Source organism: Corvus kubaryi, unplaced genomic scaffold (genome assembly GCF_017639235.1).
Source record: "Corvus kubaryi isolate FWS band 111438036 unplaced genomic scaffold, C.kubaryi_AGA036_p1.0 130, whole genome shotgun sequence".
Lineage (NCBI taxonomy): Eukaryota > Metazoa > Chordata > Aves > Passeriformes > Corvidae > Corvus > Corvus kubaryi.
This window is the reverse complement of record NW_024580665.1, coordinates 2321017-2340536: the sequence shown is the minus strand read 5'-3', so window position 1 is coordinate 2340536 and position 19520 is coordinate 2321017. Positions and strand designations below refer to the sequence as shown.

The 19520-nt window shown below is 42.5% G+C and overlaps 1 protein-coding gene across 7 annotated transcripts in view; it reads right to left on the bottom strand.

Moving 5' to 3' along the window:
• GRIA3 (glutamate ionotropic receptor AMPA type subunit 3) overlaps positions 1-19520 on the bottom strand; it is a 148724-nt gene that overhangs the window by 29445 nt on the left and 99759 nt on the right. For all 7 annotated transcript variants that reach the window (XR_006016151.1, XM_042028464.1, XM_042028456.1 and 4 more), the window contains 2 exons: positions 14117-14493; positions 7062-7260 (listed from right to left, as the gene is read on the bottom strand). Coding sequence is in view for 6 of the 7 variants with exons in the window: in XM_042028464.1 (XP_041884398.1) it covers positions 7062-7260; positions 14117-14493 (576 nt within the window). In the remaining variant the exon portion in view is untranslated. The remainder of the gene's footprint in view (positions 1-7061; positions 7261-14116; positions 14494-19520) is intronic.

The window sequence follows — 19520 nt, the reverse complement described above, 5'->3', positions numbered from 1 at the left end:
AGGGACAGAGCCAGCGCTCGGGCAGCGCTCACCCTGAGGAAGCAGTGCCAGGGGGGGTTGACAGGGGCTGGGTGGCACATGCCAGGGATCTGGACAGCTGTGCTGGGCGAGTCTGTCTGTCTGTCTGTCTGCCTGGGGAGCAGGAGCAGCACACACTTGAGCTGGCTGGAGGGAGGCTTACGTCAGCCTTCAGGCTAAGGGGCATCTTTCCAGCAGTGACATATTCAGCAGAGTTATCTTGTCTGGGCAACTGAGCAGCACAACCAGCCCTGCTCTGGATTTGGCCTGTAATAAATTAACAGAGAATGGCATTTCCAGCACATGATCTGAACACTGTCAGGTCTAATGAGTTTTCAGCTCCAGACAGAAAAGGCCAATATACAGGCAATGATGGAGAAATCCCAGCAGACTGCAAGAGGGGATGTTTCATATTCACATCATTAGAGTTTCTAAACCTTCATGTATTTTCTAATTATGCAAAAGTAACAGTAGCAGTGCTGTGAGTAATTTATCAGCACCCATGTATTTTAAATGAATCCCTAATAAGCATGTACTAATGTGACACAGCAGCATTACATAAAGTAGGAGAGACTTGAAAAACCAGGGTCCTCGCTGTCTTGAGCAATGTCATTATCATTATCATAGAGCTGCTCTCCAAAAAGTAGAGCATTCAAACAGCAAGTGATTTTCCCCCCAGGCACTCTCTGCTTTGCCTCTGTGGTACAGACACAGTTACAGCATTAACCCACTGCGAGCTGCTGTGCTCGGCTTCCCACAGGCTACAGCCCCTCTGTGTCCAGCTTCCCAGAGGCTGCAGCCCCTCTGTGTCCAGCTTCCCATGGGCTGCAGCCCCTCTGTGTCCAGCTTCCCAGAGGCTGCAGCCCCTCTGTGTCCAGCTTCTCAGAGGCTGCAGCCTTTCTGTGTCCAGCTTCCCACGGGCTGCAGCCCCTCTCACTACCTGGCCCCCAGGACCCACAGCCCTGCTCTTACAGAGGGTGACTGCTGGGTGGTATGGAGACAGAGGTGAGCTGGAAAGCCTAAACCACAAACACAACAGCTGATAGACAAATGCCATCTGTTATTGAAGATCATGGAGAGATTTATTCAAATATTTGTTATTAAGTGTTGACTGAAAGCTCTGCTAAATCCTGGCTTGCTTGCTGAAATTAGTAAAATGATTCAGCCACCTTAAGCCCAGCACCATTCAAATGCTTCCCTTCCAAGGAGTGCATGATGGATGAGCTGTTAATTTTAGTTCCTGTAAGGATACATTTTCCTCTCCAATCTATAGGCCTAAAGACATTAGATCACTTCATGGGAACCCATTTCTTTTGCAATTATGTCACATTTGATTTCCTGTTGCCTTTAAAACTGCCTGTTGGCCATGTGGCAGAAAGGAGGTTCAAGAGATTAAACGAACCCCACAAGCAGACCATCTATCATCCATGCAATGAAGAGGCTCTGATCTCTCTGCACACATACCTTCACCTTTTAATATTTGTACATGCTCCCACCTATATCAAACAGGGAAGAGAGAGAAAATATATGGGTGAATAAAATTTTCAGAGCTTCTGTGTTGAAAAACAGTTAAACGACAGTACTTTTTATGATTAACCACTGCCACTTTGCGTATCTCAGATCTATACAACTCATCTTTGAAACTATCACTTTTCTATGTTCTACTCTTTAAAGCCCATAAATACAATCACACTTCAATATTTTTGTCAGGAATTTGTTATGATGACTGTGTTGTTTTGCTTGATGTCAAGAACACAGAAGGCTCCAAACTGCTAATCATAGTTTTATCCAAAGGCAAAAGCAAAGCATTTGTATGACTGCTGTGCTAGAAAAAAGTCCTTCATCTTCACTAGCAAATAAAAAAATAAATTTTGAAATTAAAAATCAAAGAGTTTAACTACAGATGAAACCCTTAGCACTGTCTGCACAGAGTTCACAATGGTGTTTCTAATAGGCTCTAATGATGATCTCAATATCGTTTGATTGCACAGAATACATAAAAATCGTACAGCAGCTATGGGTGTATAACCCAAGGCTTCTCCTTACCTAAACTGCTTGCTGGTAGAATTTATTTCCCTCTCGTCTTTACACAAGCTTATCATCAGAGGAAAGCAATGAGCTCTTTAACTTATAATGGGGTGTAACACACTGGTGCTTCTGAATGCATTACGATCATAAATTCCTCACTCTCTCCTGAGGCTCTGGGATGGAGGTCCTCCTTGGCTGCCCGACTGGCACTGGCCTCGTCTGCTACAGTCAGAGGCACCTGAATGGGGAATCCTCTCTGCAAGCTGCCAGCTGGGAGTGACAAGTGGCACTTGGCTCTTTCGAGCCAGGAGGGATCCATTGGTGCCACCACAGCCCCTCCTCACACAGCCCAACACAAGGCTCTACTGAACAGGAGGGGAGGTCTGAGTTACCCCATGTGCTTTTAGCCAAAGGTATTTCAAATCCTTTTGATGGGTTAAAGTAATGTTTTCTTTAAATTTCAAAAGAATCTGGATTTCATCTGTTCTTTCACTGTTTTTTTTCAGATAAATGTTCATTTTCTGCTTTGGTGCTAATCTGCCTGGTGTCTTTTCTTTGTTTTTGAACAAATTGTTTTCTATATCACCTTTAGTTTTACCAGCTAAGCAACTTGGTACTTAAGTTTCTTTTCAAGAGATACCTCACCAGTCCCCTTCTCACTTACAGCTTTTTCTGGTAGCTGTTTGCATGTCCTCAGTATGGGCAACCAGAAATGCAAAGCCTCTTGCCAGTGCATCTCATGCTTTTCTATCTGCTTCTGCTGAACTATTCTGATCTGATGAAACCAAGAGACCAAAATGAGGAACATCTTAAAGGCCATCCTTAGCATGACTTTCTGTGTCTTAAAAACTGTGGGTTTATATGTATTTTATGTATAGACAAAGTCCAGAAAGGCCTCATGTCTGAACCTGGTTTGCAAAAAATCCCTTTTTCAGGAAACTGATGAATCAACTGTAAGAGCTGGAATAACCATCATGCCCAAAGGATCTTTGGCCTTTCTACTGAAATTCCTAACAGACCTGACAATTGGTGACATTTCCAGGAGAAAATATCAGGAACTGACTTCAGGGCAGCGAATCATTCCACCTGAGGCATGGGAGAGCCACGGGGTAGCTGAGTTGTTTGGTTGGGGACATCCTTAAACTTTTGCTGAGAAATATACAAAAAAAAATTTCTGCAATAAAATAACATTCTTTTGAAACCTTCTTTTCTCCTTAATTTAGTTAACAGTGATTAACTACAAAAGTTCTCAGTGAAATGTACTAGCAGGTCAGCTGTGTTTGCCAATGATCAAACATACACTTGGCAAGTTATTTTGCAGAAGCCTCGTAACAGAGATCTCAGCTACCCATTAAAAGAAGCCACCATAAATTCAAGGGCAATTTATATTTCTAAATGTCTACAAACATGTTCTGCTTCTACTGAAGTTCAAATACAGCCAAGTTTAGACAAGAATCACTAATTGGTTGTAAAGGTCATGCCTTTTGAATATATGCATATTGGAGGTGAAATGTATTAGAGTGTGGTATTATACTTAGGTTCAGTGCTAAATTTGGATTAAATGGCATTATATTGATTTGATAAGCTGCTCAGATATGCTGAAACTTTAATTGAATGTATTAGATGTTAACTCTAACAGATACACCCTTAAAAGTAATAGCTTAGGGATTTGAAACTTCTTTTTCATACAGGCCTTCACCACTGTTCAAGAAAGAGAACACTTCATTTTGGAGTCCTTAATCTGAGACCATGTGTTAATAAATATCTCAGGAGAGGTCCTTTCTTTCCCTTTTCAATATGGATGAGTGCCCTTTGAAAGCCAAAAGGGAATTGATGTAATCTATTGATTGCCATTTAAATGCCTTTATAAGCTAATTAGTGCAAAATGTAAGATGTTTCTGAGCAGAAGCAAACAACAACCAGGAGAATATCAGAAGGTTCCTCTGAATCTTAGATATACTGGGAGGACAAATGCCCTTATGTAGAGAATCACCAACAAATGAGGAGTGTAAATAGCGTCTACTGTGAAACCGTTACAACATACCAGCTCTGGTTGGAATTGTGAGAGACGCGTTGGAATTGTGAGAGCAGTGTTGGCACTGTGACAGCAGTGTTGGGACTGTGAGAGCAGCGTCAGCCCAACAGCAGTCGCCGTGCAAGCATCAAGCAGCAATGGTGAATCCCACTTAACCTCCAGAGCTGGGAGAGCGTCTGCCCAGGAGACACTGCGATGTTTAGGGAAACTGCCAAGGCTGGAAAATAGGTCACGAGCTGGAGTCTGCCCAGGTCTGAAGTGGCTCAAAGTCATTACCATCTGTTCATCTGAATTGAGAGGCTGGTATCAGTCCAGTTTCAGGTATTGCCCTTCAAAAGTGATCCTGTCTAGAAATGGGGTTGGCAGAAGGGAGCCATGGCTTGGAGGTTCTAAAGGAGCTCCTTCTAGCACATGTAGACAAGATGGCAGGGATCTGAAGCTCGCTTATATATCATCCCTTTTTGATGCATCAGGAGGCAATTGTTCCTTTCTGCTGTCAGTCTGGCACCTTCCACTGGCCAACAGCAGTCATTAAGATCAGTATCTGATTAGTATCTTTGAGAAACATTTTAGCCTTACTGCTCTAGAAAGAGATATACCCATACAAACTTCTTAATGGGATCTTGGAGAGACTGTCCTGAACCTCCTGTGTGAAGCCATGGCCCAACTATAGAGCCAAGTTACTCCTTTCTCACTGAGTAAATGATCGTGAGCCACTCAGCTAACTGCTGTTTAAACTAGCTAAATGCTGGGGGAAAATGGGTGGAGGAGGACATTCCCCTTACACAGGACATAAGCATCACCCTGTACTCAGGAGAACTCATGGCTTTTTCCAACTCAGAGCACTGTCACTGTCACTGACGCTCCGGTAGCAGAGTGAAAAGAGCTGTCAAGGGAGAACAAGTCCCCGAAAACACAGAGAGGTGCAATCTGTGCTGCAGGACCTTGGAAAGCTTGAGTCCTCTAAGTTATTTCAAGTTTCAGCCACCTTTACCATCTCATTAAGTAACTAACAAACACTGTACAATGAAGTATTTATGTGAACATACACATTTAATCTAAGGCAAAACTTTTGCCCTTTTCAAACCAACTGAAGAAGACTCTAATCACAACACTTTCATGGCTGCATCACTCTATTCAAATTAATTACTCTGCAAAAGTTAATACAACTGAAATTATGTTGTGTGCCTTGAGAATGCCAAAGAGAAAGAAGCACCACTTAGGACTCATTCTTCTTCCCACTTGGCCCATCCAGCCTTGCTCCACACTGCTGGGGCTCTACTCTCATCCATCCCCAGCTGACTCCTGTCCTGGCCTGATGGAGCTGGCAGTTCCTGACAGATCAGCTCATTTACAACCCTGCTTTTCCCAGCACTAGCAGAGAGACACAGCTCATCTCAAGACTATTAGCAGCACAACAAAGCATTCATACATTTACCAGACTTTGTATCCTTGCACATGAAACACTCATTCCTTTGATCTTTCTGTGAGAAGAGGTTTCCTTGTTGTGTCAAACTATTAACGAAATGAAGGAACATCCCCATACAATCCCTCTTTCTATATGAACTATAACAAGATAGTTAAAAGAAGGTATTTTTCTCCCGAAGATCAGTCTAGTGACTATAAACAGCACCAATATTTCTAAACAAGTTGTGCTGCTTCTTTTGACAGGTTAACTCATTTTTGCTGTAAAGATAGTACTGCCTTGGGTTGATAATTAAACAGCATAAAAATTTTTATACACTAATGTCAGCCTTACAAGGTCAGTGTTTATCTCACAGGATTTTAACACAAACAGAAGCTGCTGTAATGTACCTGCTACCACAGTTAAGAACACTGATTATCTCTTTTAATATAAAGACATTACAGGTAGAGTGCAAAAGCTTTATAAAATACCTTTGCATTCCCTTTCAGGTTTACTTCAGATGTCTATGTACATGTATGTGTGTGTGTGGTCATGTATTAAAATTTTAAGTAAATTCAAGGAGCCCTATTTCTCCAAGGGGCCCTCAGTATTTCATCAGCCTACAGCAGCAAGATTTTTTTTGTCTCCTGCTTGCACCTGGCCAGTATGTGTAACAGGCAGTAATTAATCCTGCAGTACTGACCACTCTTCTACACAAAAAAAAAAAAAAAGTTGGTTTGAATGGCATCTGATTGGCACTGCTGAGAGAGAACCAAGAGCTCCCTGAAAGCCTGAGCATTCCAGTTCACCCTTGGAAAGATTAGAAATAGGAGCTTTTCAGGAAGATGTTTTCAGAGACATAAAAGTGGTCTGAGGCCATATTTAGAATTCCTAATGCCTCTCACCAAACTCTCTGCAGTTCAGCTTGTGGCTTGGCAAGAGGAGAAAGAAAGGATGATCTTAAATAAAGGCATGCACTTGCCCCTACCCTCAAATGTTGCAAACCCTGCATCTCCCTAACCAAGGTGAAAAACAACCAGAGTTCTGGGGTACAAAATTTTTACTCCTGACTGTCAGATACAGGCACAGCCAGATGCTGGTGAGCAGTGAAGACAAAACAACAATGGCAGCAATCAATGCTTCACCAGGAATGAGCAGCAACACAGGCCTCCCATCCCCCCTTCATTCTGGCAAGAGAACACCGATGCGGGATGGCATTACCAGCTGCCAGCTGGGCATGCACAGCAAGTAGGTCAAGAGCATCACTCCTTGCAAGAGTTTTTTCTGTTAAATATTGTGCCAACAACTGCATTATTGCTCATCAGACCGAGGCTCTGAAACTGGTGTCACAAAACCCTTCCCGTGACAGTAGAGGTCGGGTTTTCCATCTTGAGATGTTTCAGGTTAAGCAAAACCATCCATTTTTGATAAAATGCTTTTTTGATATTAAAATCTGCACTCAGGCCTGTCCTGATTGCACAAAACAGCTTTCACCAGGACAGCTGTTACAGCTGGGTAAAACCAAACAACTGAAACCCATAAATTAGGCACTTGAAGGAGATTTAACAGACTTACTCTAAAGAATTCTTTGGTTGAGCCTGAATCCAAAGTGCCATAGGCTATTTCAGTTTGTTTAGCCAAGTCCTCTGCACTCTCTATGGGTGAAACCATCCTTTCCACCGTAAGGAAGGCAGCAAGATTAGCAGTGTAGGAAGAGATAATGATGAGAGTGAAGAACCACCAGACTCCTCCGACAATTCGCCCTGAGAGAGATCTATGGAAAAACACACATCATTAAATTGCTTTGAAGACAATCCTTGATTTTTTCTTTCTTCACTGAAGAAAAATTCACATGCACAACCCTTTTGTCTAATCTTCCAGGTATCTGTGAACAGGTGGACTGTGAGCCAGCTCCCAATAACCTTCCTCAGGAGTGAAAAATCAGTGTACACCTGGTCTTACCTAGTGCAACTCTTTTTGTAGTCTTTCAGTGAAAACAAGAACAGTAAATTAAGACATAATTCATTTGAGGAGAGTGTTCCAGTTTGGCCAAATTTAGAAATATATCCTCTGAGAGAAGGCACAAACACCCCTCAAGCTCTCATGACTTCCACAAATCCTTTGTTGGAGAAGACTTTTGCCAGAAGATTTTTGTTGTCTCTGTGTGCCCAGCCTTTCCCTGTGCTGGACATGCTGGGATATGCCAGCATCATGTCCCTTTGCTCAGCTTGGAGGACACAAATGCACCTTTTACTGCATCCACTCCCAAAATGTAACACTCAGTAAACTGCAAAAAGGAATATGAGTAAACATGCAAAAGAATGCACCAAAAAAGATCCAGTATCCTTCTCTCATCACAACCTAGCAGGAATTACAAACTGAATCTGCATATTGAAGTGAGAAGAGAGGCTGGTTTGGTTTATGTTTTATGTTAATTAAAATTTGCATGTTGCACTGTTCCAAGTCAAGCATATCCCTGCTTTATAAGCACCAGAGCAACAGAGAAGGAAACAGAAAAAAATTGTGTTTAGTTTTTGTTGTGGTCTTTGGTTTTTGTTTTTTTAAAGGGATTCCATAAGGACTTAAGAAAAATCCTATTTACAAACATGTAATTACAAAAAGCCTAATGGTCAGAAGGTCTGGATTCTGTCAGTAAGAACTCTTGATGCTTTACAGCAATTGAACATCAGCCTCAAATTATTTATCTGGGCTGAAGGATGGCAGTGACACATCACTCAGCTGGGTGGGGAATTTCATTGCCGTGTACATTGCTTGTTCTCCAAATACAGCAGGTTGACCAAGAATCATTTCAAGTGCTGAGACAAACCTATTTCATGTTTTCTCTTAACTCTACTGATACCAATGGAGGAAGAATCAATCCCAGACACATCTGTGGAACCTGAGTGCTGTAGTCCTCAGTTTGTGTGAAGAGAAGAAATAGAAAGCAAGAACACTCTTACCTGTTTATCTGTTTCCTTCAAGCCCCTCAGTGCCATCCCCAGACAGTGGGTACAAGTTGTCCTACCAACAGATGGAGATAGGCAAAAAGCAAAAGTCTTGTGACGTGCCCCCACCCCACCCACACAGGGGGGTTTGCTGGTAAACTGCCCAGTCTTGGCCAGAGCCTGAGCCATTAAAAAAAGGCCATTAAATTATTAAGAAAAAAAAAAGAAAGAAAAAAAAATACCCATCCAACATTAAAGAATATAGCAAAGAAAAAAATCACGAGCACAATAAAAACAGAGAGCTCAGTCTGGAATATGTGAGAGGAATGTGGAGAAAGGTGAAGCACCACAGTTCTCCACTCTGCTTTGCCCAAGGAGCAGAAGCAGCAGCTCCCACTGAGAGGACAGATGCAGGCAGGTTCCTCAAGAGTAGGCACACATCCACCAGATCACCTATAAGTGGAAGAGGCCTCCTTGCCTTTCTTGAGGGCCTCCCAAGAGGATAAAAGGCTTCCAAGTTTTAGCTTGGGCTGTGCAGCTGCTGTGCTCACTAACACAAGGCTATTGTGAGGCTTCAAAGGGAATTTGCAGCAATATAAATACAGAATAATGCCTTAAGGAATCTCTCTACCTTATTCTACATTCTTTGTAGGTATCATGTGTCTTGGGAATTTACGGATGGCTGAAGCCAGCTTCCTTAACATCCCTCTTATGTGGGCTGACACAATTTTATCCAACTACAAATCAGTGCCTGCTGAACTTATCACATAAGGCTTCCTTTGGAGCCAGCAGAGAAAAAGAGAAGAGACTGACACCTTCAGAAAGAGATTTATCTCACTTGCTGTAGTGTGGGATAAATCTAAAGGTGTCCATCTGTCTCATGACTTTGGAGGGAACCAAGATGCCTCACCAAAAACACAGTCTACTGCTTTCAGATGCCTGTGTCAGGTGAAATTCATCCTCCTTTTGCTCCTTTCTTTACTACATACTTTCCATCTTCAGAGAAGACCTGGAGTTGAACTTCTCCCTGCAGTGATGTGGACAATTTCAGAGCCAGACTGAGGAGGGGTTTGGCTAGCAGGTGCAGCAGATTAAACATCTACTTGCCTACAGCAGGACAAGCTGTCTGGAGTTTCCAGGTTCCCATGGCCCTCCTGCTTTAAAGTAGGTCTTGAAATAGGAAGATGAAAAAAGGACTTGCCAGGGTGTTCTGATAAATTCAGTGGAAGCACTGGGAAGAAAATAGTATGTGTTCATCTCCCTTATAGTTTCCCATAGGAAATGTCTTACTTGCATTGGTAGCTGCCCCTTCTGTTAGTAGGACAGATGGGTTGCTAGGATGGAGATGTGCAGAAGACAAGCATTTTCCAAACCAGTGAAAGCTCAAGCTCCCATTGCTGCAACAATAAAAGGTTTGTGCCAGGCTGCATGTTCAGACAGCATCCTACACACTCAGAAAGGTAAAAATACCTTGCCCCAGAGGTCTGGCAACCTGCATGAACCAAGTCAGACAGCTACAGGACAAAGTCCACCTGAGAGGCAGGAGAAGATGGGCACCAGGGGATCCCTTGATGAAAAAGGCACTTCCCCAAGGGTCCTACATTCAAGAGAGGGGTCTTGCTAGATGGGAACCAGGGCTGTTCTCAGAAGAGTCGAGGTCACTTCAAAGAAAACTGGATGTCACTAGAGTTGTTTCTCCCAGAGTCTTCCACTGAGCACAGAAAGAAGGATTAAACAGCAGCTACTACGGAGCGGTCTGGGCTGACATAGCTGTCACTTGGTGTCACAGGATGGGGCAAGAGAAAAATTAAATAAACCACAAAGTTGACACTGAAGGAAAGACAGACAGACAGAGAGTTGAAGAACAAGAACATGGTCAAGCATAGCCTGGCAGCCTCCTTGACCAAAGAACCCCAGTTCCCCCCGTCCATCTGCTGAAACGAAGACTCCTTATACCCACTGCAGGGGCTGGTCTAGAGGGATGCAGGAGAAAAAGGGTTAGTATACTGGGCTGGTAATCAGAGAGTGCCTGTTTGGTTTATGCTGTGAACCACAGAAATGTTTTTCTATTACTCAGATAATAATTATAAAAAACTCAATCACAGCCTTTAATACCAGCACCACTTTTTCTGATGTAAGCCATACCTGTCCACATGTGCAATGATGTAATTAAAAACAAACAATTAATTCTTTAGCTTAACATAGTTTTCCAAATCACCTCAATAAATAGATACTTTGTATGACATTATTTTAAAGTGAATTAGAGCGCTAACAAATGAGACGAGCAACACAGATCTGGAACAACAGAATTATAACTCCATTATCAAAACAAAGTCAGACGGTGTTTTCAAAAGCAAGAAAACAGGAAGAGTGCATACCTTGAGAGGAAATTTAAAAGGAAGCATGGAGTCAAATGAGAGCAAATTAGTAACGAGAGAAAAAAAGACAAACTAAACATTCAAATTCACAGTCAGTTTCCAAGAGAATAATACATATAATACATTCAAACAAAACTTCATTTATCAAAATAGCTTGGATTTTGTTTCTGCTCATGGCCATAAAAGATATTCGATTTCCTATATTACAGATATATAATAAGCTTCTCACACTACTCCATTTTTAATTGGGCTGTTTGGATCGATATAAGACAGTTGTTATGCTGACAAATAACCCTGAACAACTCTCCTAGTGTGGAGCCCCTTGATATCCTGAGCACCCCTCAGCTGGTACCCCCAAGCTCTGGGCCCAGCCTTTTGCTCGTGCACCCAGACAGCCCTTGGCCTCAGAGACACAGCAGGCAGGAACAGCATCTGAAGCACTGGCTTGAGATGCTCCATCATAGGAATGGCAGTGGGAGTTTCAGGAATGTCAGGTTACCCTCTCATTGCTAGTGTGAAAGTCCCACAAAGTCATTCCCATAGCCTTTAATAGGAGTCTCTTTAGTCTTCTGCTGTAAAAACAGGGACCTAGAGATATACCCTCTCAATGACCAACTTCTTGAGACAGCTTTTAATAACCCCCCTGTCTTTTTCCATCAGCAATTAATTAATCTAGCCTCTTTGTTCTACATGAATAAAGAGCAAAATGAAAATACATGCTCTCATAGAGATTTCAAAGATACTTTTTCTGAGAACAGTATTACAAATTTTGACTGTGTTTTTTTCTAATTCCATTTGCTGTACACATCTTACATAAAAGCAAGTTTAATAATCTACTTTTGATCCCTCAAAAGTGAATTTTCAATTTAGCTCACTATGCCGAAAACACAGCAGCCTTTGATAGCAGAACAAAACTGCTGAAATAAATGTTGATTCCATCAAGGGATGCACTAACCCCCAGCCTTTGGCTGCTCTCTGATTCTGTTTAGACGACTCCTATTAAATACAGAGAGGAGAGTATAGGGATATATCCTCTGGAATATCCACACAGCATACTCACCGAGGATAGATCTAACTAGTCATTAGATGTCACAGCTGTTCCACACAAAGGCAGCTGAAAGAGCCTTTATCAGCAAGTACAAAAGTGATCTCTCCAGACTGCTTGTCGGCATCTCCCTACAAGTGCTGTATGCTCTCATATAAGAAATTTATTCAGACAAAACTCACAATGGAAGAATGAAGCCCCTTTTAGTGGCAATAAAATAGTATGAAACATTCATATAGTCAATGTACTGTGAATGGTTTAACCTTACAAAGACACGGATTAAGAATGGAATACTTGGGAACAGTCCCTTCTAGGGAAAAGAAATTTGACATTTTTATCAACTTAAATCAACGTATCAGTCAAAGGAGCAGTGTTTCTGGAATTTAAATACCAAGGTATTAAATATCTCTTTTTTTTTCGTAACAATGCATGTAACTGCCTGGAATGTTATCATGGAAGATAACAAAATAACTGGACAACACCTTCAAATGAGGGCCATATATTAATACTGAGCTAATAGCTTCTGATGGACAGATAAAATAAATAGATATACTATTGTCTCTTTCCTTTTTTTTGTAGGTATTTCCAAGGCACTTATTGTGGTCATATTGAAAAAACCAGAGTGTGCTCCACTTGTTATATAAGGCTGACCATGCCAAAGAGTCACATGAGAGCTTCTCAAAAATCCTATGCACTTCTATTTAACTGTCAATAACCAGACCTAGTGGAAATAGCGTGATGCCTGCAGCTTTCCATGTGATGTCCCAGTGCTTATTTCCCGGTCCTTTATATTGGGCACACACATGGTCAACAGCAATTTAAATGCTATCACTACTCATCCCCTTTAACAGCAAGCAGTGGGTCAAACTGTCAGTGCAGGATTGAGGCAGACGGCAGAAACAGGGAGTGTAAACATGGGGAGGAGGCCAACAGCTGTCAGCACACAGTGAGGCAGCACACCCAGACACAGGAACTGGGGAAACTGACGCAAATTTATAGGATGATTTTTGTACTGTAACAGACAAAATCATGATCCTTCTCAAGAAACTTCCTAGAAATTTTGTCACTTGCTTCAGTGAGGCAACTCAAGAACCCTAATGCTATATGGACCAGGAAAACCTGGCACCTTTTCAATGATTCAGGTATTGAAAAAGGCAACATGGAGATCAGCAAGGTGCATTTTGAATGTCAGCACTTAGGAAAAAAATCTCTCTCCTCCTCTGAATAGCAACCTTGTTAAATGGAAAACCGCATTCCATTTGTGTTTTTAATAAATAGAATAGCTGGAAACTGGTTATTAAATTATTGTCATACTAAATAAAATTACTGCTCCATCACTAAGAAAGTAGATAATTCTACTGCTTATCACAAGCAGATCACCAAAGTATTTTACCAGTGTAAATGTAGAAATATGACAGATGTTATTAAAAAAATTCTGTCCATTGTTCAATTAGAGGGAACTTCACTATTTTCATTGGTTTTTAAAAAGCTTCTCTAAAAAGAAATATAATTCTACAACAGCTAATAGCAGTGCTCTCTGTTAAATCAGTACTAGTATCAATCATACTTTACTACAGCCTTATCGAGAAAGACTGTCTTCATGAATAAGAAAAATCTTTATGGAAACTGGCAATGCTTATTAAACCATACTGGCATGAACAGAGGGACAACAGGTTAGACTGGACTGAAATAACAATACACGTAGAGGACAGTAGCACAGTACATCTGGAGACATGAACATGTGCAAAATGGTGGAAAGCAGAAGGATGAAAGGATGGTTCAGAAAGAATAAAACTGGAGAAACTGGGCTCAAAAAAAAAGTAAAAAGACTAGCAGGAGCCTTGATGGGAGTGGAGATGCTTTAAAGTGCTGTTGCATGTGACTTTTAAAAATAAATCTTACTTTGCAAAGCAGAATATGTCATATGCACCAAGGAGATGACCGTAAAATGAGATATGCAGCAAAAACACGGTAGCCCTCCAAGCATTGCTGAAAACAGAAAACCCTATGCATTTTACAGCCTCAACATGGTGAATATAAGTTTGGCAGAAATGCATAAATGGCATTACAAGCAATGCTACTTACTCTGGAGGTGAATGTTAGCAAGCATGGTGGCTTGATGAGGATGCTGAATATTGAATGGAAATGTCAAAATAAAAAATTTGGAATTAAAAAGAAATTTGAGAAAGTAACATATATGCACCATGGCATCAGAAAATGACCATAAAATGCAAAAAGGTGATGGAGTGATATAGAACAAACCTTGGAGAAATATCGCATCCTTGCTGCATAAAGGCACCCAGGGAAAACCAAAGGCTGTTAAATATTCCAAACTCATTTGGAGGGTCAGGAGGATTCTGAGGGTCACGTGGCTCTTCAGTGCTGTCTTCCAAGTGCCACTCATAAGGGCTGAATCTGCTGACTAGGAAAAGAACTACGCTGACGCCAATGTAAGCAAAGACTATACACATCCAAATTTCATAAGCCAAAGGATCCAGGAAAGAGAATACGCCTGGTTTAGATTTCTGAGGCTTCTTGATCATGATGGAGATGCCCAGGCTCATAAAGGGTTTGGAAAAGTCTATGACTTCTTCTCGCACCAATGTAATGGTGAGGGGGGCAACAGCTATATCTGCTCTCTGAAAAGGGAAAACAAACCCAAGTTAGTTACAAGTCAGACACAACAGAATCACAATCTAGAGTCTCAGGCTAATGAATAAGATGATAAATTACAAGAGTGAGTGGAAACATATTCTTTGCAGGCTATTTTGCAGTCACTGAAGTTAAGGATTACACTATATTAACAGAAAACTATTAACAAGAAAAATTACAATCAAATCTCTGCAAGGGGCTCATGACAGCAGCAGATATTTCTATTAAGTTAGAATGGATGAATAAAGACTACACAAACTGGACAGTGAGATGGCAACCAACACAATGTCATTTTCTAGTAACGGTCTGTAACCACCCATTTGTCTTGAAGACTTCGGACAAATTCTGCGTTTGCTACGTTTTAATTTTCTCTTTTCCATTCTTTCAGCAAGTTCTCTTGCCTTACTGATTAGTCCAAGATCTTTACAAGGAACTTATGAGATGTAATCAGTCACTGAATTTCAGCCGCACTTGGGTGCTACTACTTGTATGCTCCTTTAAAAACTCCGCTGTAGTAAGGGACAGAAGATAGTAAATAGCGGGGGGATAGGAACCAGCCAGACCCTTTCGGTGGTCACTGAAGAACAGTTAACACAGACTTGTGAATCCCTGACGAATAAATAGCCTGGATAATCTGAGGAGAATGCAGTGTCATGTATGCCCTCCTGTCTTAGAGACCTTGGCTCTACAGGCCTGTAACAGACTGTGCTCTGGGGCTGTGTCACCTGGAAGCACAATTGCATCTATTGCATCATTCATCATTCACCTGTGTGCTGGTGAACAAATACCCTTCCCTTCAATCTACACATCCTTGCTGGATTCTATGGGTAGGCAGGCATGTAAAAACTTAGTTTCCTGACTAAAAATAACATTCCAGAATAGATTTTCAACATATTTAACTATATCTGTATTTCTACGCTAGAGAGATTCAAGTCATGCTACTTAGATACCCTAGCCTTGATCCAGCCAAGAACTCAAGTCAGTATTTGTATTAGAGTGGAATGGAATGCTAAAAAAAGAGCCCTTTTCATCTGAAGATTGTTATGAGAGCCTACATACCTACATACACTATTTTAAACACTCTAACTATTCATGTTATTGATATTTTTAAAGAAGGCCTTTCATTGGTAATTAAGAATTTCAGAAAGAGAAAGTAGTTCTTAGGGAAACCTTAACTTACCAGTACCTAAACCAGTGTGCACCTTTTAAATCAGATTTTTTCCCCCACTAGTAACTAGGCATCTCTTTCTCATGGAAAAGTAAAGCCTGATTAGGTAGAAGTTTGAATAAAAGTTAATGGGAAATGTTAATAAGGTATGATTAAAATCTGTGCCATAAAATAATCAAATATGCCTTTATGTAAATCTGATGGTGATGTACATGACTGTCATTAATATCTGGTTCGCTCCTCCTCCTAGCTATTGGTTTGGGTTTTATGTTTAATAAGCAGAACTGGTAAAGGCTTCTTGTACAGCTGATCTGAGCATCATGGGCTTGGTGTCTGCTGATGCTCGGCAGCACCGCGCAGCCATCCTGGAGCACTGGCTCAGGGTTTGCAGACCAAGGCCAGTGATAGCCTTGTCAGATGAGGACTGCCCCTCCTCACAGTTGCCTCCCTCTGCAGGGCACCCATCTGCACACACAACCTCAAGGTTTGCTCCAGGAGTATCTCTTGACAGTTCATACTGGCATGTGCAGCCACAAGGTACGTGCACAAGTTCACTGCTTGGAACAATCTGATAAAACCATGCCTGTGCATGTAAGGAAATCATGGCCCTGGGTGCCCCCTCTGACAGCCCTGCTCAGCCCCTTTAGACAGTCGTGCACTGGGACACTGCCTTTCCCCTTGAGTGTCCCTTTCCTCAAGGAGAAAACCTCAGCTGATTTGTGGTCACTTACTGCAAAAATCTAGCTGAACGTGGCTTTAATGTTAAAACTGAAAATGCCTTTGGATGTCTGGATGTTTACTGGCTTTGCAGATGAATGTGTTCATCATCTAAGTAATGGAGAGACTGGAGGGGAGGATATGGGTACAGTGAGGTAACATCTTCGGAAGATGTTGGAACTTGTACACTGAGGAATTCCCCCCAAACATGTATTTCTCTTAGAGCTGCTGCTTGTTGAGCTCCTGTTAAATACTGGGTGTCTGCAGTCAGTGTGAGATTCACACAGAATATCAGTTTTGAATATAGTCAGAGTCCACAGCCAGCTGGAAGACTAAGCACTTTGACCATGGCACTGTACTTCTTGTTGAACTAATGAGGTACTTACAAATTAATCCTTATTAGAGCAAGCTTAATGGATCAGGACCCCTGTGGAGACTTAGAAATGGCTCCATGTGAAGTGAAGCTTAGGTGGGAGGCAGGTGCCTTCCCACCAGGCACTTCTGCACATGGACTGCCAGTCTTGGAACACCCCATCAAGGGAGGGAAAGGCTGCTCCAGCTGTAAGAGCATTTAGTTTCTGGAGCATTTTCATGGACTTGGAGAATTTTAATTCTCCCAAAGTAATATTTTAATTGCCAAAGTAGACATGGTGGAGCTCTTCCTAAGTGCTGAAGCAGCATGCAATAAGGTCTGTATCTCCTTCATGCCCAGCTGAGTTCATGAAGGATGCTCCTGTGGGGCGATGAAGCTGATGCTGAAGCACAGACAAATCACTTGTTAAAGCCCTGATTGTTACCATGTTCATATCATACTGTACAGATTTCTTTGTAAATAATTTCAAACTGAATTTTACTATTACATGGGATACAAATAATAATTTTCTGATACATCTCATTCTTCCTGCTTTCCTACTATCCCTACCAAAGGCATTCACTGTATCGGAAACACCAAAACTCATCCTCATCCCTAAGTGAATATGGCAGCAAATGATTTCTGCAGAGGGAACAAGCATGGGTTCACACACAGGGTCTTGGGAAACCAGGGCACTGAGAGTTGACCAGCTCCAATCCAACACCCAAGCCTGGTTGCTCACCACTTCCCTGAATATTAGCTGCACTAGGGAGGTTAAAAAACAGTTCTCTCTTTGCTTATTTATTTAGAGATATCGTATTTGAAATGGAGAGCTTATGGAGAGCTCTCAGCACCCTAAAGGATGGTTGGTAACTGCAGCACTGTTGAGAATTTCCCTCCCTGTTATGGTTGCAGATAAGCAGAACCTATACAAATTGAGCTTGATTAAAAAGAACACAACCACAAACATGCCTGTCTTCATACAGAACTGGAGAGGGGTTTAAGAACCTCAACAACTAAGCTTTGCTAATCACTCATGACTAATGGTGTTTCAAACATCTTCACTGCATTTGAGCCGGGCGAGAAATGTCATGGATTCCTCTGAGGCTTGTTCTGTCTTTGCCTGTAAGTGTGGGAGGGATGGATTTAGAGAGGACAGGCAGCACAGAGGTGCTGCCCACTCTGCTCAAAGCTGACCCCAGGGAGCTGCAAACCTCCAGACTCTTATGGAGAGGGAGAAAAGAAATAGCAAATGGAAATATCCTTCTACATGGAGAATGAAAAACAGTAAGATGTTCCGCCTCTGTAATCCAAAAGGAGGGATGGAATTATTGTTTTTACAGGCCTACTGATGGCTCTCCCAAATTCAAAGCTATGCACTAGAGACAGCGAGAGATCTGGGCTATGCTCCTGCCTGTACATACTTTGGGTCACTTCTGCTTGCAGAACTGAACCCCTGCTTTGCTCAAGGGTCACTTTTCAAGAAGTGGGTCTGTTGCTGCCTGTTCTGAGCTTCCCCTCCCCCTCCCAAAGACACGTGCTCCTGCCCATGTGCTCTGAGCTCCTTTGTTCCAAGCGCCGGCAAAGCCAAATGTAACTCAGACTCTTCAGCAGTGTCTGATTGGCCGCTCACCCCGGGTCCACCCCCAGTCCTCCCCTATCCCCTTCTCCTAATAAAAGATGGTCGAGGGGAGGCAAACGCCCTCTCTCAGCTCAGCGACTTTCCTGTGAACATCTCTGGTTGTCTGTCTCATTTGAAGGCTTCTGACTGCAGGGAATTGAGCGAGCAGGGAGCTATATTTCTCCCTCTTTGCTTCTGCTGATGGTATTTGCTCTGCAGCTGATTAAGGTACCGATTTTAGAGCTACTAAAGTGCTAGATCGCCCTTGCTACCTCTCAAGGCTGCTCGAGGCTTTCTAAGGCATTGAAATACAAGCGCTAGCTGGTATAAAGCTGAAAAGATACCTTCCGCATGGGTCTGGACTGCAGTCACTTTGGGTGACGGGAAGCCAGGAAGCACCCCGCCTCTGTGCAGATGGAAGCAGAGGGACACTGCCCAATTTCCATTGGCAGCCAAACCTCTGGGCACCCAAAAGTGCTGAATGCAGGTACACAGGGCCACCAGAAGAGACTGTGCTGCAATGGTGACTGTCTCTGAGCATGTTTTAACACTTCTCAGTGCAGTCTGAGGTTTCCAGGTAGCAGAAAAGAGCATCAGACAGAGTAACACATCACCTGTGGTATCAGCTGGTAAGAGCTACCTTTGTAAAGGCAGTCCAGTATCCCCAAGGATATTCAGGGTGTGTTGAGAGGCCAGTTCATGGGGGCAATGTGGTTTTAACACATCAGCTCACACTTATTTAAAGACAACAGGTGATATCTGACTAGCAACATGCTGCATTGAAGTCTTAATGTGCCCTAGCCGAGCAGTGTAAAAAGGTATTAAGGTGTTAAAGCGGCAGTTGGCCTTGTCTGCCACAGTTTGTCAATGTTAAGTCCATTTGTGGTTTCTGTGGATGCCCATGGCTCATTCTGACACACTCCTGCCATTCACAGATGGAGACATAAAGGGTACATCTGCTTTTGGGGCTGTGGACATATGTGTGCTTCCTCTGCCTGTGCTTGGACCCAGGTCAGCCAAAGCCCAGGAGCACGGCAGCATGGCTCTGTGCCAGGGCTGTGATCTTGTCCCCCACCACAGCTCAGCCTGGCCAGGGACCCCACAGCTGTCCACGTGCCCAGGACAAGGGTCTGTCTGAGCTGCAGGGCAGCGGCAT